The following is a 26,767-nucleotide window of genomic DNA, read 5'->3' as shown; positions in this document are numbered from 1 at the left end:
GGGGGGCAGAACTGGGGATTGAACGCAGGCCCTTGCTAGGCAAGCACTTATTCTACTGAGCTATCTCCCTGGCCTCTATATTTTTTGATATAAGTAAACTTTCCAATTTAGAACAAAGTAAGAAAGACTGTTTAAGTTTTATTTGGCCTATGTTTCATTCTGTCTATCCAACAGCAACTTGGATAAGAACAGAAAGGGCTGAGAAAGTAGCTCCAAGGTAGGGTGCACCCTGCCTAGCATGTGCAAGGCCCTGGTTTTAACCTCTAGCACTGCACCACAAAAATCTAAGCCAAAACAAAACAAAACAAAACAAAACACTCATAATAAGCAATGAAACATGAACACTGCATTGTCATTAAAACTTAAATAAAAAGCCACTTGTTATTAGTAATAATGATTTGGCACAATTTGCAACAGCTTAGAGTAAAATCAGAACAGGTACCTTAATATGTTGGTTTATAATATTAAGTAAAGAAATGTCAACAAAATATTTTTTAAAATTACCGTGATTTCAGCTGAACCATTCATGAAGGGAAATTCAAGTGTTCTAACTTTCCCAATAAAGAGCGGAGTGTCAGTATCTTCCTCCTTAAAATCTTTAATGGTAGCTACCACGGTGCCAACCAAATTTATTCCTGTATGATTGCCATATGCATCCTTAAAATGAATAGAAAATAGCTAAGTATAAGAGCTTGTAGAAAACTAAACACAGAGAAAGACATGTAGAAATCAGAAATAAAATGCACATGAATAGAAGTCCAGAATTAAATTTTATCTTGATCCTGCTTAATTTAAGCACAGAATTTAGCTCTAAGGTAGTATTTCAGGCAGAAAACAGTTCCAGAAATCTCCATCTAATATAATGGTTCCTACTAAGATAACAATGTACAGTGTATTGACTATCAAAACTGTCCTATTAATCAGCTGTGAAACTGTCTCATTCATATTTAGTTCTCAATAAAAAATAAAAATATAATGGTTCCTAATTTTTTTTTTTTTTTTTTTTTTTTTTGCGGAACCAGGGATTGAACTCATGCCCTTGCACTTGCCAGGGAAGCACTTCTTCCACTGAGCCATCTCCTCGGCCCACCCCTAATTTTCTAAATTAAATAACTCATGGGGGGGGGGCAGGTATTGGGAATCAAACTCAGGACCTTATGCTTGCTAGGCAGACGCTGTGCTGCTGAGCTATTTTCCTGACCCAATGATTCTCCTTTTAAAATTTCATGTTTTGTACTTTTAGTATCTGTTGCTGTGAAAAAGTGCTAAATAATAAACAGGTCTTGGGAACTTCAAGTGCTTGACATATTTTATACTCTTCTGACAGTGTTTGAGGTGTATACAGATTTGAAGACCCTTACAGTACTTCTATGACATTGTTTACCCCTGGATGTTTGGGAGAAAAGAAGAACTACTCACTTGTTGAAAACTTGAAATTTCATCAGCCCACTTTCCCAGTCTCAGTACTAGGGACCCATCCAGGTGTTTGGGACCAATATCAGGACATCACACATGCATGCCAGGCAAACACTCCATCCTGAGCTTTCCCCCCAGCCCTCTGACTGTGTTTTGCATGCTTTTGTTAATATTCTTGGCAGCTGTTTTGCTGCTTACCCTCTACACCATCAGCAGCTCTTTTTTTGTTGGTACCAGGGATCAAACTCAGGACCTTGTACTTGCCAGGCAAGCACTTATTCTACTGAGCCACCTCCTCGGCTCCCACAATGAGCAGCTTTGAGGAGGTCTAGCTGACTGACCTCTAATATCCAACTACCTGCTTGTCTCCTCTAGGAACTCAACAATGAGATGCCCACATAGCTCACAGACAGTGATAATACATACATGAAAGGGAGAATAAAGACACATGTTAGGAAAAGCAGGCAGATTTCTGTATCTGGAATCAGTTTTTGTGTATCTGGATTCAATGTATAATTTTATGCATTCTCTATATGCAAACACAAAGGTTTTTATAAAGATTTAATTCAGCTGCAGGTTTTTCCTATATGCTTAAACTGAATAATCATTCTGATTCTACAATAAGCATTTTTCACCTAAACTTCAAGGACATTTTCTTGCTCCTCTTTGCAACTTTGAAAAGTGATTAAACATTACCGTGATACTGAGACGCAAATCTTTGACCAAGGTCCTGCTGGCAATTGGGCGAACATTAGAAACAGCTGGGGTAGCAGGCTGAATTTCAGGAACTAACTTCACAGGTTGATTAGGTAGAACATCAACTATAACCTTATAAAACAAAAGCAGCAGCTAGTTAACTTATTAATAATGTTTTTACTATTAACTTAAATGATGTCATATACTAAATTAAATACTATTTTCTAAAATGTATTCCAATTCCCTGTTACATTGTTTTTTACCGACTCCAGCCGTTATATTATTTCCAGGGCTAATTCCTTTACTTCTTCCTTTAGTTTAAAGAGCTCTCCTTTTAGAGGTAGCCTCCCCTTTGGGCTCAATTGCTGGCACTAGTGGCCTCTTGTCTCCGCCTAGGACTCTGTGGAGTACAGTCTGCAATGCTGACTTAGAGCTCAAGTATTTCTCCTGGATTCCTTGTTATGGAAAGTCTATGTCTTTGTCAATTCTGAAGAATAAGGAAGTCAGACTGACAGCTGTTTTTATGTAGGGATTGAAGAACTTCACTCCAAACCCTCCTAGGCTTTAAGGCTTGTACTGAGAAACGGTATTATTCTGATAGGTCTGCTTTTACAGGTTATTTGCTTTTTCTGTAACAGTTTTTCGAATTCTCTTGTAGTTGAAATTCTGCAACTGATGTGTTCTGGAGAGGGTCTTTTTTGGTTGTGGCTATTTCAGGTACTATAAGCCTGCTGAATTTGAATGTTAAACTCTTTTGGTTTGGAAAATGTTGTGCTATGATCTCAGTGATAAACTAATACCTTCTGAGTCATCTTCTAATTTTTTCTTTTTTCCTGTAATTCTGAGTTGGCTTCAAGTTTTCTGGCAGCTGTTGGGTCCAGCTTGCAGGCTGCCTGTCAGTTTTGGGCTATCACTGCTCTTAAAATCCAGCCACACTGCCTTCAATTTCTGACACTGTCTTCACACTGTGGAACCTACTACCCATGCTTTCTACAAAGTCTTCTGTATTTTTTTTTTCAATTTCTAATTCATTGCCAAAAATAGTCACTTATGTCACTTATGTCTTGAATTTTTCTCATTTAGTTCCATTAGTTTCTTAAGCTCATGAACAATTTTAGTAAAATCCTTTATGTACTCAACTAAATTATCTTCAAACTCACTGAACATTTTATGAATTTATGTGTTTCTTCTTTGATCACTTCAAGCATTTCAAACACTTAGTTTTTGAGCTCTTTGCCTATACAGTTTTTCTTCTGCTTCAAGGTCTGGGAAATCAGCCTTTGGGGAGTTAAACATTTTTTGGGGCCATCTTACTGCCTTGCTTTCTCATATTTGTACTGTTTTTGTACTGCAGGCTGAAGATCAGTTAGGGTGGGGAAAACCCTGTAACTACTTTCGGGGATTCTGCCTCCCTGAGACGGGTCCCTGGGTTTGGTTACATGTCGGTGTTTATGTCCCTTCCCAACCTGTTCAGCATAATATTTGAATCTTTTTAGTGTCCAACCTTTTCTGGGAGCTGAATCCCCAGGACCACCAAGAGAGGAGAAAATGAGCTACAATAATGCTGATGCAAACCAGATACTGGCGTACAGTTAAAACCAACTAAAAGCAGTAACTGTGTTATCATCAACTATAGAAATCAACAATATAACAGAGTCAAGGATAAACTTGTGAATAGTACTGACATTATTACAAGAGTTACAACTATACCACATTTAGCAACAGAAAAGAGCTGCAATAATACAAAGACAAAGCAAATGTTGCTGAACAGTTAAGTATTTACAAAATGACACACAACTACCATTAATCAGAGAACATAATTCAGCAATAATGGCATAGTCAACTAAATAGCTAAAAATGAAACTAAATAGTGACCACAAAAATCGAAGTAGAAAAAAGGAAAAAAGTGAAAATAAAATTTGAAAATGAAGGAAAGAGAAAATAAAAGTTAACAGAATTAGACAAAGGTAACATTAAAAAAAATAAAAAGAAAAAAAGAGCAAAATATAGGTGAAAAAGACACCGCACCCTACCGAACAGAGAGAAATCAAGTCCAAACAATGCCTCTGTGTTTGACTGGCAATTTTTCAGGGCCTGAGGTGCTGTCACACCACCACATGGTGAAGGGACAGTGTCATGGTTTCTACCTAGACATCCCCAGAGCCTCATGTGACCATTGGCAGGACTTGGAAGGTGATACGACTGTCGGGCCAGCACAGCTAACCTGCTGCTGGAAGGCGGGGTCTGGTGGGAAGAAGTGGGTCACTGGAAGGCACGATCTGGAAGGATTCCCCCACTAGCACCACACTGGCCCTGAACAGCTCTCCTTCTCCAAGTGCCTCTGCCCTGCTGCCCATCTTGGAGCCAACCCACATGGATGAAACCTCTACAAACTGTGAGCCAAAATATGTCTTCCTGAAGTTGTGGGTGCCAAGTATTTTGTCATAGCAGCAAGGGAATTGAAGACACAGTGAGCCACAACTAGGACCTCTTTTGTTTTAGTGCCCACTCTTTGTGATATAATGCTGAGCCCTGCCCTGTCTTTTCTGCTGAGTGTAGGCAGCAGATGGCTGGTGTTGGGTCTAGGGCTGTTTTTACTCCAATGGATTTAGTGTCTGTGCCTGTCTGTGCAGCCCCAGTCCCTGCACTCTGACAAGCTTTATGGCCTGTGGCCTGGGGAGGTGCCCCTGGCTGTTGCAGAGGCCGTTCTGTCCATACACACATCAGTGACTCTTCACAGGGGTATATCCCCAGGTTAGTGGAGAGAGATCCTCCTCCTTGGGGGCTATTTTAGTGTTTCAGATGGCTTCATTCTCGTCTCTTGTGTTATTTTTTCTGTGGTTTCTAGTTTTGCTATCAGTTTTTTCTTGATTCCTACAAACTCTTCATGAAACTGTTGTTTTCAAAGTGTCCTGACTCCAAGTCCTGGAGAGACTGCTGGCCTTTACTATGCCATTGTTAACCTCTTTAAAAGTAATTTGCTTTTAAAATCTGAATATAAGTCGTATTAGGGTCTTTTGAAGGAGGGATGGTATTGGTAACTGAACTTTAGACAATGACCTATGCCCTGAGCCCTTTGTTAAACTTAGCTTAGGTTGCCCGGGCTGAGCTTGAACTTATGATTCTCTTGCCTCAGCCTCCCAGTCATGCATAATATATTAAGGATCTAGAAACAAACTTAGAAGCACTTAAAAATACAAGAAACATCTTAGAAATTTCATATGCTGAAAAAATTGTATGAAGTTAATGTATGTTACAACTACCTTGAATGTTACTATCCAGAGTACCAAAAACTGACACATTACTGACATTTTTTATATGTATTGGCATGAGCAACTTCTCTAATGATACCCACTACAATGGTTTTTAATGAATCTTTGATGTACAGATGGGAACGTAAGTTCTGTATCTGGTCTAATTACTGAACATAAATATATTCTAACTTTCCTGAGAAGTCACATGATAGCAGTTTCTACTCTATAATTTTGCTGTCAGTGTGTCAGTTACCTGAAATCAGTCAGGGACTAAAAATATTTTTTATTCTTTTATTTATTTTTTTTGGCGGAACTGGGGATTGAACTTAGGCCCTCGCACTTGCCAGGGAAGCGCTTATTCCACTGAGCCATCTCCCCGGCCCTAGGGACTAAAAACATTAAATGAAGAATCCCACCACTAAACCATTCATAAATTTTAAATAACTTATTATAATATGTAATTATTATATTAACTGCTTTTAATCTCTATCTAATTTATAAGTTAAACTTCATCAAAGAAATATACACATAGGAAAAACACAGTGTAGATAATGGTGTTGTCTTCAGCTTGAAACATCCACTGGGGAGTTTGGTATGTGTCCCATGAATATCAGGAGACTACTGTATTTATACTTTGTATCCAATAATTACTTCTTATTTATTTATTGTGCCTGGGATAGAATTCATGACCTTGTGCTTGCCAGGCAGGAATTTATGCCACTGAGCTATCTCCCCAGCAACTAATTCATTTTTTTTGGTGGAACCGGGGATTAAACTCAGGCCTGCGCTTGCCTGGCAAGTGCTTATTCTACTGAGCTATCTCCCCAGCCCCAACTAATTCACTTTTAAACAAATACTTCACTCATAAACTAAGTGATAAAATATAAAGCTAACCAATTCATATAATGAAAGCAAACAAACCTGTTCACTGTTGAGAATATTTGCTTTATCCATCATAAAACCAAACTGGATACAGTATGTCCCCACTTTATTAGGAATTATTTTATCCCTAAATAAAAAAAAGGTTAAATTATTGACAATTTTTAAGTAAAAGGGAAACTGAAAATATTAATATTTCATTCCATTACCAATAAATGAATAAAAAATTTACTAACACTACATCCATCTTCATTCTTTCAACAAACATTTCTTATATTCTGGGCTTAATTCCAGGTCTCCCTTACCTATACATTCCTTCACAAAACATCTGGACATAATAAAAATGGAAATCATAGCATGAAATTGAAAAGACAGTAAAAATAAAATATGAATTATAAAGCAAATAAATTTTTCTCCATTATTACATTATTTTTAATATTTATTTATTTGTTTTTTGAGAAATAATCTAGTTCTGAATTCAGGCTGGCCTTGAATTCCTGGAGGTCCTCCTGCCTCAGCCTTCTGAGTGCTGACAGGTGTGCACAACTATGCCCAGCTCTTACATTATAAAATTTCAAACTTATGGTTTTATACTTCAAAATCACAGGAGGGGGTGCCGGGGAGGTGGCTCAGCAGTATAAGCCCTTACCTGGCAAGCACAAAGGCCTGAGTTCAATCCCCGGTTCCACCAAAAAAAAAAAAAAAAAAAAAATCACAAGAGGCCTTTCTGTTGATTTTCTGTATTTTATTCTTTTCTATTCAGGCATTCATTATTCTAAATATCATTATTATAACTTAATTTTTAGTATGAAACTCTACACCTAATAAGAGGTATATTTTCTGGCATGCTTTGGTTATATTTTACTACAAAGAAAATATGATTGAACCTGGCTGCTGCGCTCTGCCTAAACAGGCACTTTAGTCCACTGAGCTATCAGGCGTGCCCAAGATTGAAAATTTCAACAAAGATATGGACCTTTAAACATACAGTAAAAGGTTTTTGGTTTTGTTTTTGAGACAGGGTCTTGCTATGTAGTTCAGGGGGTATGGTATACACTATAAAGCCCAGGGAATGAACTCACAGTGATTTTCCTGCCTGAGGCTCCTGCATACTGGGATTACAGACATGTGCCACCACAGTTGGGCTTGTAAAAATATAGTAAATGCAAGCCAGAGGTGCTGGTGTGAAGTTGCAGGTCCAGATCCTCAAGAGCTAAAGTGGGAGGACCACTGACCTCCAGACTCCTGGGGCAATGCAGCAAAACTTCCTCTCAAACCAAACCCAAAACACCAAATGTAAGTACAGGAACTAAAAAGGCCAAAGATGGGTAACTCAAAGATGGACTTATCAGCATAGTAAAGTCTATTTCATATGGAATTAGTCAACTGACGTTAGCTCATGGCAAGTACCTAAAGAGAAACGACTGCTGGCAAGATAGCTCAGCAAAATTAGGCAAACACAGGGATCAGGGTTCAATCCCTGGCACTGCATGCTGCGCCGGCCCCACCCCTGGGCTGGCTGACCTGGCCACTGAGACCGGGCATGGCTGCACACGCCTGTAATCCCAGCACTGAGGTGGCTGAAAATAGGAGGATCACTGAGTCCGAGGCAGACAGAAAATATACCCAATGAAATGACTGTATACTATTCAAAACTGAAAAAAATATAGCCAAAGTCTATAAAGCTCAGGTAAGGTACATAAAATGAAAAACACAGAGGAAAGTATGCTAACAGTGTTGGGAATAAAACCCAAAACAACCAAATACATAAGGAAGGAAAATCACTTCAAGAAAACAACAAGACTGGACGTTAATTGCTCAGGTAAATGAGGAGATCAGGGAAGGCTTGTTGGCTTCAGAGTACTACAAGAGAATGCCAACCTGAAAATACCCTGATTAGCCAGGTGTGGTGTTGCACACCTACAATCCCAGCACCTTGGGAGGCTGAAGCAGGAAGATTAAAGTTTGAAACTGAACCTGGGTATTTAGTGGGATACTATCACAAAATTGAAAAAAAAAAAAAAAAAAGGGCTAGGGAACCTAGTCCTGCAAAACAGTAACACAGTGAAAATATCTTGAAGTATACAAAAAACACTGTACATAGCAATAGGAGCACAAGTAGACATGTTAGGAGACATGTGGTTGGCCAAAAGAACCATAGAAGAAAACCAAGTAGTCTGTGTGCGAAACTCTACAGGTTGAGGGTAGCACAGAATGGGGTGCGCTCTGGGAGGGTGGCTGGTCCTGCCCTGTGTGAGCTGCACCCACATCAAATTTGGGCAAAACCATAATGCTATGTGTTTTTTTTCTTTTTTGCACTTTTCCAGTTTATTTTACTTTTTTTTTTTTTTTTCAAATATATTTGGTACAGGGTCTCACTATGCAGCTCAGACTCATAGTGATTCTCCCGTTTTTATCCTCCCCAATGCTAGGATTACAGGCATGCACCACCATGCCCGGTCTCAGTGGCCAGCTCAGCTGGCCCAGGGATGGGGCTGGTGTGGCCTATGGTGCAGGGGAGCAAACCTCAGTCCCTGTGCTTGCCCAAGCAGGCGCTTAGTTTGCTGAGCTATCTCGCAGGCCCTTGTATTTTACCTTTTAAAAATTTAAAAAGTTGAATGAGATTATATGATAAATCCCAAATGTAGTGACTAACACATTAACAATCTCAAGATTATTTTCATTCAAACATACTCAAAATGTAAGTACAGTCGAGGAGACAGCTCAGCACCATAAGTGCCTGCCTGGCAAGCACAAGGTCCCGAGTTAGATCCCTGGAGCCAAAAAAAAGTAAGCACATTTATCACTTGATATGTACAATGATGTACATAGGTGTTTTCTTTTTAACACAGTAAAAGTCACGTAACAAAACTAATCATTTTAGCGTGTGAATTTACTGACACTTCTTATATAACCACCATCTCTTTTTAGTTTTAAAAGTGTATGATTAATTTAAAAATATTTATTACGTTTCCTTCAAATCATTGTTCTAGAATGGTAAAGTAAGATTTAACTGAAACAAACACTTTGGAATATAATGGACTAGCCCTCTCACATAGGTTGGTAGATTTCATCCACTGAAAGACAATTCACATAATGAAAAGGGTCCCTTTTCTACCTCTTTTAAAAAGTCTAAATCAGCCCCTTATAATTATTTGAGCACTCAATGGACCAAAAGCCATATCGGCCAAAGAATAGGGATTGGTCTGAATATTGTTACTGGTCTATCAGAGAAAACAACAAAACTCAGAATGTTCCAAAACTTTCATAACCTGCTGCCAGTCCACTGATCTGCCTTTTCTACCTTTTTCTATGGTGCTGGGAATTTAAATCTTAGGGGAAAAATAAAACAGGAACCGCACAATGTGCTGGGAATGTAGCTCAGAGGCACCATGCCTGCCTGGCAAGCACAAGGTTATGAGTTTGATTTCCAGTATCAAAAAAAGAAAAAGGAAAAAAAAAAAAAGAAACACCTCAAACTAGGCATGGTGGTACATGCCTGCCATGGGGGAGGCTGAAACAGGAGGATCACTCTTAGTCCAAACTGCTGCATAGCAAGACCCTGTACTTAATAAAAAATAAATAATTTTTTAAAAGGGCACCTCAATGATAACCCTTTCAAAGCTTTTTATCAGATTTGAAAATGGAAAGGGCCAGGGAGATGGCTCAGTGGAATAAGTGCTTCCCTGGCAAGCGCAAGGACCTGAGTTCAATCCCTGGTTCCACAAAAAAAAAAAAAAAAAAGACTGAAAATGGAAGGCTAGAATGACAAAACAATAGCTTAAAGGCACATAAGCAGCAAAACCTAGTCCGATCTTTTATTCTTCAAAAGATCTCAGAATTATAGTCACCTTTCAATGATAAAATACAAAGTGCTCTGACAACATAAGGAAATTTTTAAGGCTTTGTTTCTAGGGATAATACAAGCACCACTCCAATCTTCCCCAAACCATTTCACAAAGCCTTTTTAAAGACAAGCTGGCTCTGGCAGCATAGGCCCACAATCCCAGTACTTGGAGGCAGGAGGCTGTGAGTTCAAGGCCAGCTCAACCCACACCAAAACCCAAAGCTGATCAAGCCCCCTCATGAAAAAAATCCAAAATATGCTTTTCCCTAAAAACCTTAACAAAAAATTAGAGACACTAATAATTTCTACTTGATCATAAATTACTTTTTTTTCAGTAGGGATGCAAATACTTCTAAGGTTTAAATAAACTGTAACAAAATCCGCATGAACACAGGAAAGGATATGCCAAATACCTGAAATAGAAGCAGCCTTCTTCCTTGTCATTATCTTTTATTTTATTACAACTAAATGTTTCTGCCTAGAAAGGGGAGACAAAGGAAAGGGGGAAACAACAAACTTTAACCAAGTATATTCAGGAGGAAAACTTTTTACATACCGAATGAGAATTCAGATCGCCTGTGCATTATAAATATACAAGCCCCCATACGCAGTATGTTTCTCTATAATACACACAGACACAATGAGCGATGTCACAATGGCAGACACCTGTCATTGCACATCTCAAGGTAAGAGTGTAACACCCCCTAGTGAAGATATGGTTGATTCAGTTAGTTAACTTTCAATCTATTAAGTTACAGAAGCTAATTTCCAAAAGAGATATTTAAATGAACCATAAATGGTGAAGCAGGTTATTAAGTTGGATGTTCTGACAAATCATTGGTTTTTAATTTCAGATGTCACAGATTTCCACTAAGTCAACAGCTGTGTGTGGCTACTAAGCACTTGAAATACAGTTGCTCTGATTTGAAATCTGCTATAAAATATATGGTAAATCTTTTTTAAAAATTTTTATTTATTTGGTATAGGGTCTATATACACAGTTCAGCTTGGCATGTGATAAATCTTGAGTTGGGAAAAGAATGTAAAAATCTAGGGCTGGTCAGATAGCTTAGAGGATTAAAGTGCCTGCTTTTTTTTGGGGGGGGGATCAAACTGAGGACCTTATACTTGTGAGGCAGGCACTTATGTCACTGAGCTAGCTCCCCAGCCCAAAGTGCCTGCTTAGGCAGATGCAGGGACCAGGATTCAACCCCTGGCCTGCCATGCCAGCCCTGCCTCCAGGAAGCACTAAGACACAATTGAGACTGCGTGTGGTGGCACATGCCTATAATCCCAGCACTTGGGAGGCTGACAACAGGAGGATCACTAGGAGTCCAATCTGTGTAGTGAGACCCTGTAGATCCTGTACTAAATACATAAAAAAATAAAATCACATTAATATCTAAAAAATACTTGAGTACCTATTGAAATGCTAATTTCTGATACATTATATTAAAACTAATTTTATTTATTTTTACATTTTTAATGTGTCTATTTAAACTGTAGGCATGATGTTTCCACTAGACAGCTGTGGTTCTAGGCTTTCAGAGTGTTCTCTGCATTCCCTCATTTCTACTCTGCACTTTACCAACATCTCTTTACTCTCATTTTTTATATTATTTGTTGACCATACTTAATGTTTTCTGCTTTTTGTGATTATCTTAGACAAAACAGTGTAGGCTACTCTTTTTGCAATACCATCAGAAAGCTGGGCACACAGGAGGAGGAGCAATACAAGTTCTAGCCCAAGCATGGATAACAGCGAGACCTTATTTCAACAAAGCAAGACAAAGCAAGACAGTATGAGACAGAACTGAACTGAACCAAACCAAAAGTACTGACACTTTGCATTTCTTTAAAAAAAAAAAAAAAATCTTAATGAATGGCATAAATTAAGCTCATATTCAAATATATAGATACTGCATTTTTACCTGAAATAGATTTAATTCTGTGCTAAATATTTTGACTTCTAAAAACACTCCCATTACTCACATTTGCTGGTGGTCTGTTCACATTGTTGGATAGCTTCCACATTTTCATGGAAATACGTGCTGGATTAATATTTTTAATGATGCTGTCATCTTCAGAAATAACACTAACCATAAAATCTGTCATGGCAAACATACAACATGTATCTCAAACTTACTACTCATGACGGGCAATTCTCTAGTGCTGTCTGGACAGCAAGTTCTCCCTGTCTCATTTTCACAGTCTGCCATGCTGCAGATTCTACGATGCAAGACCAAAATGCCAGACGGTGTCTACTCAGCAGCTCAGATCTAGGCGGGTTGGCTACAATATCATATACCTTATATATTTCTAGAACAGAACATTCATGTTCTTTCATGATTTTCAACAGCATACAGGAGCTAAAGTATTATCATATACAATATCCTCATAACTGTCATGTGCACATTTATTCTGCACTATTTTTTAAAGCAAAATTTATTTTTTAATCTTTTTTTTTTTTGGGGGGGGTAGAACCAGGGTTTGAACTCAGATCCTTGTGCTTGCCGGGGAAGCGCTTCATCAACTGAATTCTACTGAGCCATCTCCCCAGCCCATATTTTTTATCTCTTCCAAAAAAATTTAATACAGGTTTGATAAAAGTATAAAAGTGTATGTATATGTTTAATTTAATTATTAAAAATTACTGTTAAAATTTTATATCTAAAATTTTTGGTATGTTTCTTTCATTACTTTATAACAACATATAAGCATTCATCCCTTCAATAAAACAGAAATGTTCCATAAAATTGCAGATATTAAATTCCTACTGATTTAGTAACAGTCACACTATATTAAATCACTTGCTTAATCAATGATCTCCTATGACACTATATTCACTGAATACTGTAATATTTATGACTCTAACTAAAAGCTCAACAGTAGGGGCTGGGGAGATGGCTCAGTAGAATAAGTGCTTGCCTGGCAAGTGCAAGGGCCTGAGTTCAATCCCCAGTTCTGCCAAAAAATAAAAAAAATAAAAATAAAAATAAAAGCTCAACAGTTACAGTAAGTCAGTCTGTTGTTCTGATCTTTAATCATAAATCTTAACAGGATGTATTTGCATCCAAATTAGAAAAATGGCTCTGGTTCAGGTGGGATTAAGGTAACAGCACATGTTTAGCAGAACACAACTCCACAGTTTGTACCATTTAGTTCATATTCTTTTACAGAATGTCACAATTCAGTGAATGTACAAACATCAACTGAATTACTGTAATGATCTCAGGGTGCCAGTTTATACATGAACTGATTTTAGCTCATTCTTAGCGTGTGTGTGTGCGTGTATGCATGCATGTGCGTGTGTGCATGTGTGTGTGTGTGTGTGTGTGTGTGTGTGTGTGTGGTATAGGGGATCAAACTCAGGGCCTTGTGCTTGCTTATGCCACTGAGCTATCTCCTTGGCTAAAAGTTCATTCTTCACATTAAAAGACTCCAGGACAAAGGAATGAAAGTAGACATTGCTAAAGCATATGGATTTTCGCTGCCATCTAAAAGGCAATGACATGAGTTTTAAACAGTGTGTTGAACATCAAACGTAAATAATTTATACCACTGTTTTAACAAGGTAAGTTATTGTTAAAGATTTATTCAAATACCACCCAATACTCACCAGTGAAAATACCTCCTGCTAAAAAGGAAGCATCTTTGTCATATTTGACATTGAGACGGATGGGCTTTTCAGGATCTGGAAGAATCATTAACTTGATTACAGGTCCTTCTATGGTGATCTTGTTAAAGATGGCTTTAACCTGCATAGTATGTTCTCCCCTGAACAATAACAAGAAAAGGGTAGGAGTTAAGTTACATTAGTTAGACTCTAGAAACTAGGATACAATTTACAAAGTTTGACTCCAGGGAAACTTCTCAACCTCCTACTCTGGTCCTACTTTTGCTTACCTCTACATAAAAAGGTGGTTACTACTCTTAACTTCAGCAGGCAACAAGAAAAATCTGGGCTGGGGAGATGGCTCAGTGGAATAAGCGCTTCCCTGGCAAGTGCAAGGGCCTGAGTTCAATCCCCGGTTCCGCCAAAAAAAAAAAAAAAATCCATCTCTACAACATCAAGATCAAATTTTCTGTTCTTACCGAGGGGCAGAAACAACGAACACTCCCAAATCAGCCCTGCCCTTCTCGTCTGTTTTATGCTGTTGGTTTGCAGGCATGAGCTAAAAAAAGAACAAAACAAATTGGTTAATTAGAAAATTCAAGAAATGTACTTTTGTTTTGTTTTTCTTTCAGTACCAGGATTAAACTCAGGACCCTGCACTTGCCATTGAGCTATCTCCCCAGCCCTCAAGAGATGTACTGTCTATTCCTATATTTAAAATTATATTTGTAAAAAAAAAAAAAAATTATATTTGTACACATGTATAAAATTTAAAACTTTCAGATCTGAAACTAGGGGAAATAATGTCATATGTAATCAAATACTCCAAAAGACAGTAACCATTTTTATCAACGGAACTAGAATTTCATGTTAAAAGTGATAAGGTTACAAAACTGCAGGTGCACTGTGTCAGTACCAGTTACCGTAAGGTGAAGGTGTGGTTATGGAGGACAGCACCACAGGCACCACGACGCTCTATAGGTTATTTATCTTTCAGTGCTCACTTAGGTTTGCTGCTTCAATTTCTGCTGTAATATAACCTTTACAGCTACCACCCAGCTTCTGCTCTCAAGTGATTAACCAGGGGCCACATTTCCTAATAACAAGCTAGAAGCCTTTTAATGGCTGCTTCTTTAGCAACTAAACACCCCTACCACCACTACCACAAAGAAAAATGAGAAACTAAAAACATCCCTCTGGAAGCAAATATTTAGAATACAACTGATTTTGTAGCATGTAGTAGCAAAAGACTCCCCTCTAAATTCTTATGAATTTTTTTTGGGGGTGGGGAGGTAACCAGGAACTTGAATTCAGGACCTCAGGCTTGCCAGGGAGGTGCTGTGCCACTGCCCTAAACTCTTACGCATCTCTGCTTAAGTGAACACATGGGAGCAGCTAACAATGGCGTATACTGAGAAAGAGCAGTGGGTGGAGATGGAAAATGAGGAGTGGCTGGGCTGGCAGGGCAGGCCTAGCGCAGTCTCCACTCACCTGTCCCCAGACCAAGACAGACAGCTGCATGCTTGTTCTAGCTTGGCCTCCATGTACATATTTCCTCCAAAATGCCTATTCCTTAAACCTACAATGCAGCCCACTCTGCTATATATACCTTCAGTCATCTTTTTTTTTTTTTTTTAAAAAAAAAAGGAATTAATAATCCATCCTAACCTGGAATGTAAGACTATTTCTGTTTAATAAACAGTCAAACCACTATAACTGTAAAATGTTGGTCTCTTTTTACACTGAACTTTACTTCCTTAAAAAATTTTTTAAAAATCCTTGATATATACTAAACAGTTATAAAGGTTAAGATTACAATTTAAAATGAAATTAAAATGTGACAAAGATATGATCGTGAGAATAAAGTACAGATTCTCCCACTGGTGCTGGGCACTGAACTTGGGGCTGTCATGCTGAATTCTATCCCCAGTGTATCTTTAGTCTAAGACAAGGTCTTGCACAGTCACTTACCTGCCCAGGCAGGACCACCTGCCTCTGCCTACCCCAGTGTGCTGGGAATCCAGGTGTGTGCCACAATGTCTGCTGAAGTGCTGAGTTTTCTGCTGCAGTGCTGGGGGCTCCATACAAGGCACTGAGCATGTGCTAAGCAAACACTCTACCAGTGAGCCATATCCCCAGCCCCGAAATAATTATTTTAGATGAGAAATAGTCCAGGGAGTTTACCACTTACCTTTAAGTTGCTAGCTTTTACGAGGCTTATTTTAACATGAGGGACTGCTGCTGGATTATCCCACTGATCACAAAGCTGAACAGTAAGAGGGTTCTCCAATTCTCTTCCATTAATCACTGGAATGGCCTGAAAAAGATATAAGTATTTTAAGAATAGACAATATATATGCAAAATACAATTACTTATAAAACACTAATTTATCTTGGCTCTATTCTTTTATCAATGACAATAAACTTAAAAGTCAATTCCATTAAGCACAAATGACTTACAGAATGATAATTTGATAAAAGGAAATATGGCATTCAACATTACTGACTTCTAATGTAGGCCCTTAAAAATTACACATTAGAATAATTGCAGGGCTGGGGAGAGGGCTCAGTGGAATAAGTGCTTGCCTGGCAAGTGCAAGGGCCTGAGTTCGATCCCTGGTTCCACAAAAAAAAAAAAAAAAAAAGAATGATTGCAAAGGAAGTAGAAGCTTCTCTCTTGTTCTCACATTTGGCTCTGGCAATCCTTAGGATAGCTGCTCTATCAACTTTCAGTTCTCTATCCCAGTGAACAAAGCAAAGCTAACAGCCTTCTGGCAGTGGGCTAACAAGAGCACCACTCATTAACGATCTACACAACCTTGTAGTTCACAAGGCTGCCGCTGACTGAGCCCATAGTTTCCAAATGTAAGCACACAGTACTCTAACCCTCATCATATAATTTTCTACCCTAACCACTGTTAAACGATAGCCTACCTTTTTAAAAGATTCTTTGACTTTAGCTCAGATAGGTTGCAAAAAACTGTTCAGGGAAATAGAAGATACTAATTTCCAAAAGCTACTGTCTATGAAGACAAATGTGTTCCTCACCACTTTCACATTTGGCATGTTACTTAATAATTCATATTTGCTTAGTTTATTAGCTTATTAATGTATAAAATAATATACATGTACATTTATATACTTACATGTTCTTTTCTAATTATCATGCTACATTATCAATTTCCCTTTACTACACAGACCCTGTGTAGGGACAGTAGGTCAAGAATTAGGAAATTCTCTCTCTCTCTTTTTTTTTTTTTTTGGCATAACCAGGGATTGAACTCAGCCCTTGCACTTGCCAGGCAAGCACTTATTCTACTGAGCTATCTCCCCAGCCCCCAGAAAATTCTTAAAAAATTTGATATTGGGGCTGGTGAGATGGCTCAGTGGTCTAAAGCACCTACTTAGAACAAGCTTGGCAAAGCACAGGGACCGTGGTTCAATCCCCCAGCACCACATGCCAGGCAGCCCCGCCCCCTGGTGGGCTGAGCTGGCCACATACACACATAAATAAATAAATAAATTTTAAAAATTGATATTAAAATTACTTTCTCAGCCACATCTATATATAAACATACAACTAACATAGATAACTGCTTTAGGTTTTTTGTTTTTTTACAGTACTGGGTACTGTACTCAGAATCCTGCAAATAGCAGGTAACTTATTCTATCACTGAGCTGCCTCTTTAGCCCTTTTGTTTTTATTTTGAAATGGGATCTCCTTAAATTGCCAAGGCTGACCTCACACTTGATCCTCCTGCCTCAACTTCCCAATTACCTAGGATTACAGGCATGTGCCACTGTGCCCAGCTTGAGATTTTAAGGTTTCTGGATCACTATGCTATCTGCAAATAAACCTTATAATATGCTTTTATTTCTTACATTGTCACCTTTTATATTCCCAACAAAATCAAATACAGAAACATGTTTAAGATTTCTTCCAACTCAAAGTACATAAATGTTTCAGAATACAGTCATCCAACAAAGCATTGTTTCAAAAGGCAAAAAAAAAAAAAAATTAGTATGAGTACCCCCAGATAAAAATTAACACATTGGCTTTTTAGTGAAATCTCAACAGAGCGCTATGGAAAAAGAATTTTTTAGAAGCACAATTAAAATTAGCATTTTTAAAATTCAAACATCAAAAGTGGCAATATCAAACTAGGACAGAGGAATGTAAACCTTTCTTAGGTAACCTGCTCCTTTACCAGGATATGTTCATTTGTTACTATAGCATGAATTCATTCTTCTATATAAAAAAAGTCATTGCTGGGCATTGTGGTGCAGGCCTGAAATCCCAGCACTCAGGAGGTTGAGGTAGGTTAATCACTCCAAGTTTGAGGCCAGCACTATATATACTGAGTTCAAGACCAGCTTCGGCTACATATCTAAGACCTTATCTCAAAAAAGCAAAACAAAAGGAACAACAAATAAAATTATCACACCAATAGCTTACACCCCGATATGCTTCAATTAAACACCAGAATCCGAACATTTTAAATTTAATGCGAAACAGGTAAATAAATTTAATGCTATCCAAGGATACAATTTAAAAGAGGAATACATGCAGTGAACAACTGTACAACATGGTGACTGCAGTTAATGTATATTCTTGGAAAATGCTAGGACAATGGGGTTTTTGTTGTTTTTCTCAAGAATACAACTATTCAAACACCACACAGGGTGTTTGACAGCATATACTTGTTCACCAAGCTTCAGATGGCAAAACGCTAAGTTGTGAATTTGGAACTGAAGGGCAGATTTTAAATCATCTCACCACAAAAAGACAAGAGATAGCTGGCTAGATAGCTCAGCAGATTAATGCACCTGCTTAGGCAGATGCAGGGACCGGGGTTCTATCCCTGGCATGTAGTGCCAGGCCGGCCCCTGGGGGGAACTGAGATGGCAAATGAGACTGGGTGTGGTGGCGTGTGCCTATAATCCCAGTACTTGGGGGTCTGAAAACAGAGGAGGTATGAGTCCAATCTGTGTAGTGAGACCCTGTAGGCCCTATACTAAAATAAAAGAAAAAAAAAAAAGTCAAATTTGGGCCAGCCAGATAACTCAGAGGACTAGAGCGCCTGCTAAGGCAGAGCACAGTGGGCGGGATTCAATCCCCTGTGTGCTGTGCCAACCCGCCCCCGGGGTGCCCTGTGATGGCGTTTGAGACTGGGCATGGTGGCACATGCCTGTAATCCCAGCACTTGGGAGGCCGAAAGCAGGAGGATCACCATGAATCCCTGTAGACCTTGTATTACATTAAAAAAAAAAAAAAAAAGATAACATATGTTATAATTAGCTTGATTTAGCCACTCCACAATATCTACGTATTTCAAAACAACATGTTGCACAAGATATATTCAACTTTTTATTTCTCAATTCAAAAAATTAAAAAGTTAACATTCTAAAACTTTTAGTAAAAATTCACAAAGGTAAGATCCAGCAGACAGGGGATGGGAAGATGGTTCAGTAATATAAGTGCTTTCCTGGTAAGCGCAAGGGCCTGAGTTCAATCCCTGGTTCCGCAAAAAAATAAATAAATAAAATAAATACATAAAAAGATCTGGCAGACATTTGCAAAATTAGCATTAAAGATTTAAGTACTTTCACAGAAAGCCATACTAAGTAGGCATGGCTATAATGATCTGGTGTTTGGGATTTGCTTTAAAAACTCCCAGTAAAGTCTAGGCACAGTAGTGCATGCTTGTAATCTCAACACTCTGGGAGACTGCGGCAAGAGGACCGCAAGTCTGGGCCCAGCCTGGGCACTTAATGGTTTAGTAAGACTGTGTCTCAAAATAAAAAATAAATCAGTAATTAGTGAAACGTTACTGGCACTCTGGGGTCAAGAGACATGAAATTACTCACCTCCTTTAATTCTGGCCAGTCTATAAGAAGAAGTTTAGCAGGAGGTCCAGAAATTAGCTGCACTCGAATAAAATCAGAAAATTCACGCCAAGTGAAACACAGATCCTTATATCCAGGAGGGCCTGGTATAAACTTGATGCCTCTTACACTTATACTCTGTGAGTTTTCCTAGTAAGAAAAAGCACATCAAGAAAAGACAGGGTATCGCTTAAGATTTTTAAAAAACAATTTTTTTTGTCATTAACCATTGGCCATATGCCACCAATGACATGTCAAAAAGTTTATTGTCGTAAGAGGAAAAACATGTGCACATCCATGTAATAGCACAATTTGCAATAGTTAAATCTTGGAGGCAGTCCAAAATGCCCATTAACTAATGAATGGATAGAGAAGGTGTAGATCTTTCTATATGATGCAGTGCTATGCTGCCAAAAAGAAGGATAAGCTTGAGACATTTCAGGTGTGTGAAAACACCCTGAAAGCATGATCAAATGAAGTGAGTTGGACACACATGGGTAAGTATCTTGTTGTTTCTCTGGTGAGATCAAAAGTGTAAACAGAGACCATGATGCACCATAGATACTGTGAAATGGGAAGAAGTGTTCATCCAGGAGGGGGAAATAGGGAAGGGTGTAGGGGAAAGGAGAAGAAAACATGAGAAGAGAGGGAAAAACCAGAAACAAGGCTTTTGTGGATGGGGAGGAGAGGAGGAGTTGGGCAACAGGATAGGGGAGGAAGAATGAAGTTATCTCATGGGCAGGTTCCCTATGATGAATGTGGTCGGTTCTGGTATATCAATAAAGTTAATTAATTAAAAAAGAGGGAATGCCAGCCTTGTCCCCAGGGCGTGCTGAGACAGTGATTAAGACTTGGTGTGGTGGCATGCGCCTGTAATCCCAGTGCTTGGGAGACTGAAAACAGGAGGATCACCATGAGTCTGATCTATGGAGACCCTATAGATTCTGTACTAAAAAAAAAAAAAAAAAAAAAAAAAAAAAAGGCAAACAAATTTGTTTTTCATTTTTAGGAGACACATTAAAAGGTTCTGGCTATATCCTCTTCTATCTTCTTTATACATGCTGAATATATTCCTTGTCTGAATTGCTTGAGACTTTGGAATATCTGTACAGACTTTACTGATTAAGTATTCCTAATCAAAATCTGAAATTTTCTGAAAGTCATGTCAGTGCTCAAAAGGTTTTGGCATACTCTCTTCTATTGTTAATCAAATAGCCAAGGGTATGCAAGCTTGATAACCTTTGCAGTGCTTTTTCCTATTTGAAGTTTTTCTTTTACCAGATAGCTCCATGGCTTCTTTTTTTAGTTAATTGCACATGTGACATCTCAAAAGTCTTCCCAGCTACCTTACGTAAAGCCATGCCACTATTTTACCTATCTTATTTTCCTACTGACATGGTGACCTCTACAAGGATAAGGACTTTGTCACTGCTAACCCTATTTCTTGGAATAATACCTAACACACAGTATTGATGGAAATCAATGAAACTAGCCAATAACTTCGGCTATATGACTAAATGACCTTGAGTGATTCCATACGAGTATGAGCCCTACTTCACATTTTAATAGTGATCTCTGGTGAGTATTCTTAAATTTAAACCAATTAAAATCTAATTAATCAAAATTTAAAAGATAAAACTTCATGTTTTATGCTGTAAAACTGTAGAACATTTTGTGTTTAAAAAAAAAAAAAGGCATTAAAAGTAACCAAAATTAATCTACCCTGAAAGTCCAATAAGCATAGGGAAACTGTTGGGGAAAAAAATCAAATAGATATTTATTCATAAAACATATCCAAAGTTGAAAATACATAAAAATTACCCAAGCCGATTCAACTCAAACAAAACCCAAGTCATATCGAAAGTTGTTTTGCTTTTATTTTCAACCTTAAAAATGAAAAAGTCAGCTGGATGGTACACATCTATAATCCCAGCACTCAGGAGGCTGAGGCAGGAACACTGTCATGAGGTCAAGGCCAGCGTGGGCTACATAGTCAGTTCAAAACTAGGCTGAACTGCATGGTGAGATCCTGTCTAAAAAAAAAAAAAATAAGAACAGTACATTTAAAAATGTAGACCAGGGGCTGGGGAGATAATTCAGAGGCATAAGCATCCACCTGGCAAACACAAGGTCCCGAGTTCAATCCCCTAACCGCATGCTGACCTGACCCTGGAACCCCTGGCAAGCCATGATTGCCTCAGAACCAGGCATGGTGGTATATGTCTATAATCTCTGCACTTGGGAGGTTGAGATAGGAGATCACTGCAAGTTTGAGACCAGCTCGAGGCTATAAGAGTGAGCACAGGGCCAGCCTGAACTGCACAGTGAGACCCTGTCTCAAAAAACAAAACAACAACAAAAAAAACCACACACACACACACACACACACACACACACACACAATTATAGACCAGTATAAACAGAATTAAATGAAAGACTCAAAATGATTCAAAATAGTACATCAGAGTTGTAAAAAGTATACAGGGATAAAAGAAATGCCCACAGCTGGAGTAGAACCATGGGGTGGGAAAGTTGAGACTGCCCTGAGATGATATCCTAGGGGGTACTACAGGCCACACACAAGGCATGGATATTAAGTATATCACTATGTATAATGCTGACTGCTGCCCTTGCAGAGAGGGTGTTGGATGGGGCCTATGCTGAGAATGGAAAGGTCACCAGATTTGGTCAAGTGGAACTGAGTATAAAAATACAGCCAGAGTGGAGTGCTAGGGAACGTCAGCAAAGGATGTGAAGACAGTACATACAAGACCTCCAAGGACTTTTATATAAAAAGATTTTTTCATGGTAAAAGGGTGGGGGACAGGGATATAGTATTGGGCCAAACTTTTGGTGATTTTTCTGGAGAAAGGGGGTATATTTCTTTTTTTTTTTTTTCCTTCTTTTTGGGTATATTTCTTAAAGATGAAAAATATTGCAGCATCTTTATGTGCTGATAAATGCTCTCATAGATGGGAAACACTGAGGATGTAAAAAAGCCAGGTAATATAGGAGCAATTAGGTCACAAAGGACAGGACAAAGTGCAGAGAAACAGAAAATAGAAACTTCCTGCAGAACAACAGGAGCACATCTATCTTCTCAATCTACACACAGGATTAAAACTAGACAACAGGAGAACCTAAAGGTCAAAAAGCAGTCTCCATCACTAGATAAGCATCACTAAAGGCTCAGCAGTGAAGGCGTTTGTGAAAATTAGAAAACAAAAGCATAAAAGATTAGTGGAGAAAGAAATAAAGTAGGCTATTCTTGTAGTCAACTAAAGAATACTGCAGAGGCTGAAGAAGAAGAGTCTAGAAGAAGCTGATATTCTACAGGAATCTATCTTCCCTTAATCTGTGAGACTTCTCCTCCTCTCTCAGATACACTGGTTGGGCAGAGTCCCTGAAAGCCCATTCCAGCAGGGACATTTCCTTTAAGCTGGCTCTGATTTCTCCAAGCAGAGTAAAACATGCCTGCTTGTCTGAATCTGTAAGAAATCCACCCAAAATTCTATTTTTCCAAGCTAATAAACTGCATAGCTACAACTCTGACAATCAGTTTTCTCCTTAGTATCCTATTTAATGCATGGTGTGAGCCCCATGAAGTGTGACTAAGAGAGCTACTTGAAAAATGACACAGCTTGATACATACATACACACATATACACGTATCCCAAAATGCTTAAGGAGAAATTATATAATAAGCTATGACATGCTTCAAAATGATATGGTAAGGGAGACGTGCTGTCACCTGCACAATGGAAACACAGGAATTACTTAGTAAGTTAGCTTACATTCAAATTTTTTCATTATAGAAGTTTTAATGTCTTTTATGACTTTTTAGTTCACAAAAGTAAATTTCAAACTTCTTTCAGTTACATGTGTATAAACAAAAGTATGAGCCAAAGGTTGCAGAAAGTGGCCATACCTGCAAAGCAGTCTTCACATTTGAGTTATCAAGTCCAGCTCCAGCAATTGACAAAGCAGATAAAGTATTCAGTGAAAATGCTGGAACCTGATTTCCATACTGATCTGTAATAATTATAACTTAAAAAACAAACAAATTTTATCTTAAAATGTTATCACTAATAAAAGATACAAGTATATAACACTTAAATTATACTTAGAAACATAAATTTTGTTCTTAAAGAGTTTCTTGGCATAAAAATAGTATTCCCCTCATACACTAAAAAATAAACCATAATCTACATAAGTATTAAATGTTTAACATGATGCTAATGTTAATCAGATTTGAATGTTTTGTTTTGTTTAGTTTTGTGATGCTGGAGATCAAATCCAGGGCCTCATGCATGCTCAGTAAGTACTAGTAATCTACATTTCTATCCTCTTATTAAAAAATTTCCCATGAACATTTACAAGAAACATTTTAACATGTTATTTTTCAAGATATAAGAAAAAAGCTGGCCATGGTGGTGCATGCTTGTATTTCCAGCTACCAAGAGGCTTAGACGGGAGGATTGTAACTTAGTGAGATTCTGCCTCAAAATAATACAAAGGGCAAGGAAGATTAGTGGTAGTGTTTGTGTACTCATGCTGGAGGCCCTGGTGCTATCTAGGAAAGCAAAACAAAATAGAACATTAAAAAAAATATAGAGACTATATAAGAATCCATTCAGGGCTGGTGAGATGGCTCAGTGGTCTAAAGTACCTACTTAGAACAAGCTTAGCAAAGCACAGGGACCGCGGTTCAATCCCCCAGCACCGCATGCCAGCCAGCCCCGCCCCCTGGTGGGCTGAGCTGGCCACACACACACACACACACACACACACAAATAAATAAATAAATAAAATTAAAAAAAAAAAAAAGAATCCATTCATACATTTACTTTACACATACATTGCTTTTAAAACAGCAAAATTTTTACAAACAATTTTGCCAAATGTCTTCAACGTATACAAAGGCTGCCCTTCAGACTGTCTGTATGAAAACAGCAACCCAAGGGAGCAGCATGGCGGAAAAAACTGAGGCCACACTAACCTACTTCTCCAGGAAGCTCTTGGCCCATCGGCACCGTTCTTCCTCCTTTAAGCTCACATTTCAAATGCCTGGGTTCATCAGGAAGTGGTCTGAAATTAGTGAACAAGTTAAAAGACTTAAGTAGTACCACTAGTTATACAGAAATATTTAGTACACTAAAGTGCAATAAATATATAAAGTTTAAAAATACAATGGCATGGGGGCCTGCCCCTTAGCTCAGTTGTTGAAGTGGCTGCTTTAAGAAAGCAGTCAGGCTCCGGTTGCTGTGGTTCGATCCCCACAACTGAAGCCAGCTAAACCTGCTCTGAAGGCATTTGGAGAAAAAAAAAAAAAAAAAAAAAAATACAATGGCATACTCTGAAGCACCTTTTTAATTTACAGAATACAGCTATTAACCCAGAAGACAAGTCAAAGCCTATGATGACTGGCGAGCCCTAAATGTAAGAGACAAGTCACAACAGCTTACCGAGAAGGCTGTGGTGGCACATGGCTGGCATCCAGCTCTCGGAGCAGGAGGCAAAGGACTGCAAATCTGAGGCCAGTCCAGGCCACACTAAATTCTCAGCTACATTTGACCACACGCCATCTTGGCTTCCCCCACATCCTCAAAAAAGGAATGCTGTGTACAGCCAGAGCTACATCTGAGTTAGCGGATCTCAAGTGGTAGAGCTACTCTAAGTGTTGGGAACAATATGGAGACAGAGGAATGATGCTGCCAGAAATTACTAAAAGAGGTGTCCACCTGTGTGCAGCAGCACAAGGCTGAATCCTAGGACTCAGGAGGCTGAGGTGGGCGCAGTCTGAGGCCAGCCTGGGCAACTCAGCAAGACCTTGTCTCAAAATAAAAATTTAAAAATACCAGGGATATAGCTCAGTGCTGCAGAAGCGCATGGCAAAAAAAAAAAAAAAGTAGTCAAGGATTTCATAGGAAATAAAGTAGGATTTTTACATATTTACATAATTTGTCAGTTATAATCATGATAAGAATTAATCAGCACCTGGAGTAAAACTTCATTTCAAAGGCAGCCTGCCTATTTCACAAAAGCTGTAATATTTTTGAAATAACTTTCACAGGCATCAATATTTTTTTAGTACCACATGAATTGTGTAATAACTCAAAGTATAACAAGTCCACAAACCTTACTGTGAATGCGCTTTCCAGAGAAACGTGGTCGTCTTGGAAGGAAACCTGGCAATAGCGCATGTCTTTCACAGATGTGGGCACCTGCACATCTGGCAGCAGTCCCTGTAGCAAGTGCTCTTTGTTGATTTCAGGAGTCCAGTTCACCTTGGAGGACATGACACATTTAAGAATAACTTAAAGGGGCTGGAGAGATGGCTCAGTGGTCTAAAGCACCTACTTAGAACAAGCTTAGCAAAAAGCATCAGGGACCGCGGTTCAATCCCCCAGCACCACATGCCAGCCAGCCCTGCCCCCTGGTGGGCTGAGCTGGCCTCTCTCTCTCTCTCTCTCTCTCTCTCTCTCTCTCTCTCTCTCTCTCTCTCTCTCTCTCTCTCTCTCTCTCTCTCTCTCTCTCTCAAATAAATAAATAAATAAATAATTAAAAAAAAAAAAAAGAATAACTTAAAGCTCAGCCTGTTACTGAAGAATCTGACAAGCTAAAAAATCCATTATCTTCATTCCCAAGGAAAAAGTCTCTATGGCCAGAAATGACAGTGGTGCATACATTATGATAATTAAAAAAAAGTACCTTTTAAAATAGCACTTTAAAAAACCTCACTCATTTCTGGGTGATTTCCTCTAATGTTGGCCTAATTCTCTGCAGACGAAAACTACTCTGAAGACTATGTACTCATTGATGAGGAAGTGCTTAACTTAAAATCTTTTTTTTTTTTAATTATATGTCTTTTTTTTTCCAAAATTTTATTGATAAACAGCAATGAGACAGTTTCAAATCAAATCCGAAGTACAGTTTCAACAAATAATACACTGCATATATTCTTTTAATTTAAAATCTTTGAGGGCTTGGACAGGAGCTTTCTTTCTCTCAATAAATATATTCTGCTCATAAAAAAATAAAATAAAATAAAATCTTTGAGGGGCCGGGGAGATAGCTCAGTACAATAAACACTTGCCCGACAAGCACAAGGGCCCGAGTGTAACCATGAAACATTTCTACTATTGTATCATCTGATGTAAAATGTGTCAATGC

The 26,767-nt window shown here is 38.4% G+C and overlaps 1 protein-coding gene across 1 annotated transcript in view; it reads right to left on the bottom strand.

Moving 5' to 3' along the window:
• Window positions 1-26,767, bottom strand: part of Smchd1 (structural maintenance of chromosomes flexible hinge domain containing 1) — a 150,416-nt gene that overhangs the window by 24,758 nt on the left and 98,891 nt on the right. The window contains exons 26-37 of the mRNA XM_023720401.1: window positions 25,733-25,881; window positions 24,594-24,682; window positions 23,523-23,641; window positions 19,577-19,744; window positions 15,900-16,025; window positions 14,188-14,267; window positions 13,712-13,869; window positions 12,085-12,200; window positions 10,506-10,570; window positions 6,288-6,375; window positions 2,113-2,244; window positions 505-657 (exon numbers count right to left, since the gene is read on the bottom strand). Of these exons, the coding sequence (XP_023576169.1) occupies window positions 505-657; window positions 2,113-2,244; window positions 6,288-6,375; window positions 10,506-10,570; window positions 12,085-12,200; window positions 13,712-13,869; window positions 14,188-14,267; window positions 15,900-16,025; window positions 19,577-19,744; window positions 23,523-23,641; window positions 24,594-24,682; window positions 25,733-25,881 (1,443 nt within the window). The remainder of the gene's footprint in view (window positions 1-504; window positions 658-2,112; window positions 2,245-6,287; window positions 6,376-10,505; window positions 10,571-12,084; window positions 12,201-13,711; window positions 13,870-14,187; window positions 14,268-15,899; window positions 16,026-19,576; window positions 19,745-23,522; window positions 23,642-24,593; window positions 24,683-25,732; window positions 25,882-26,767) is intronic.

This window comes from Octodon degus, unplaced genomic scaffold, assembly GCF_000260255.1.
Source record: "Octodon degus isolate 3935 unplaced genomic scaffold, OctDeg1.0 scaffold00075, whole genome shotgun sequence".
In the NCBI taxonomy this organism is placed as follows: Eukaryota; Metazoa; Chordata; class Mammalia; order Rodentia; family Octodontidae; genus Octodon; species Octodon degus.
Note: the sequence above shows the minus strand (reverse complement) of the source record. Positions and strands in the feature narration are given on the sequence as shown.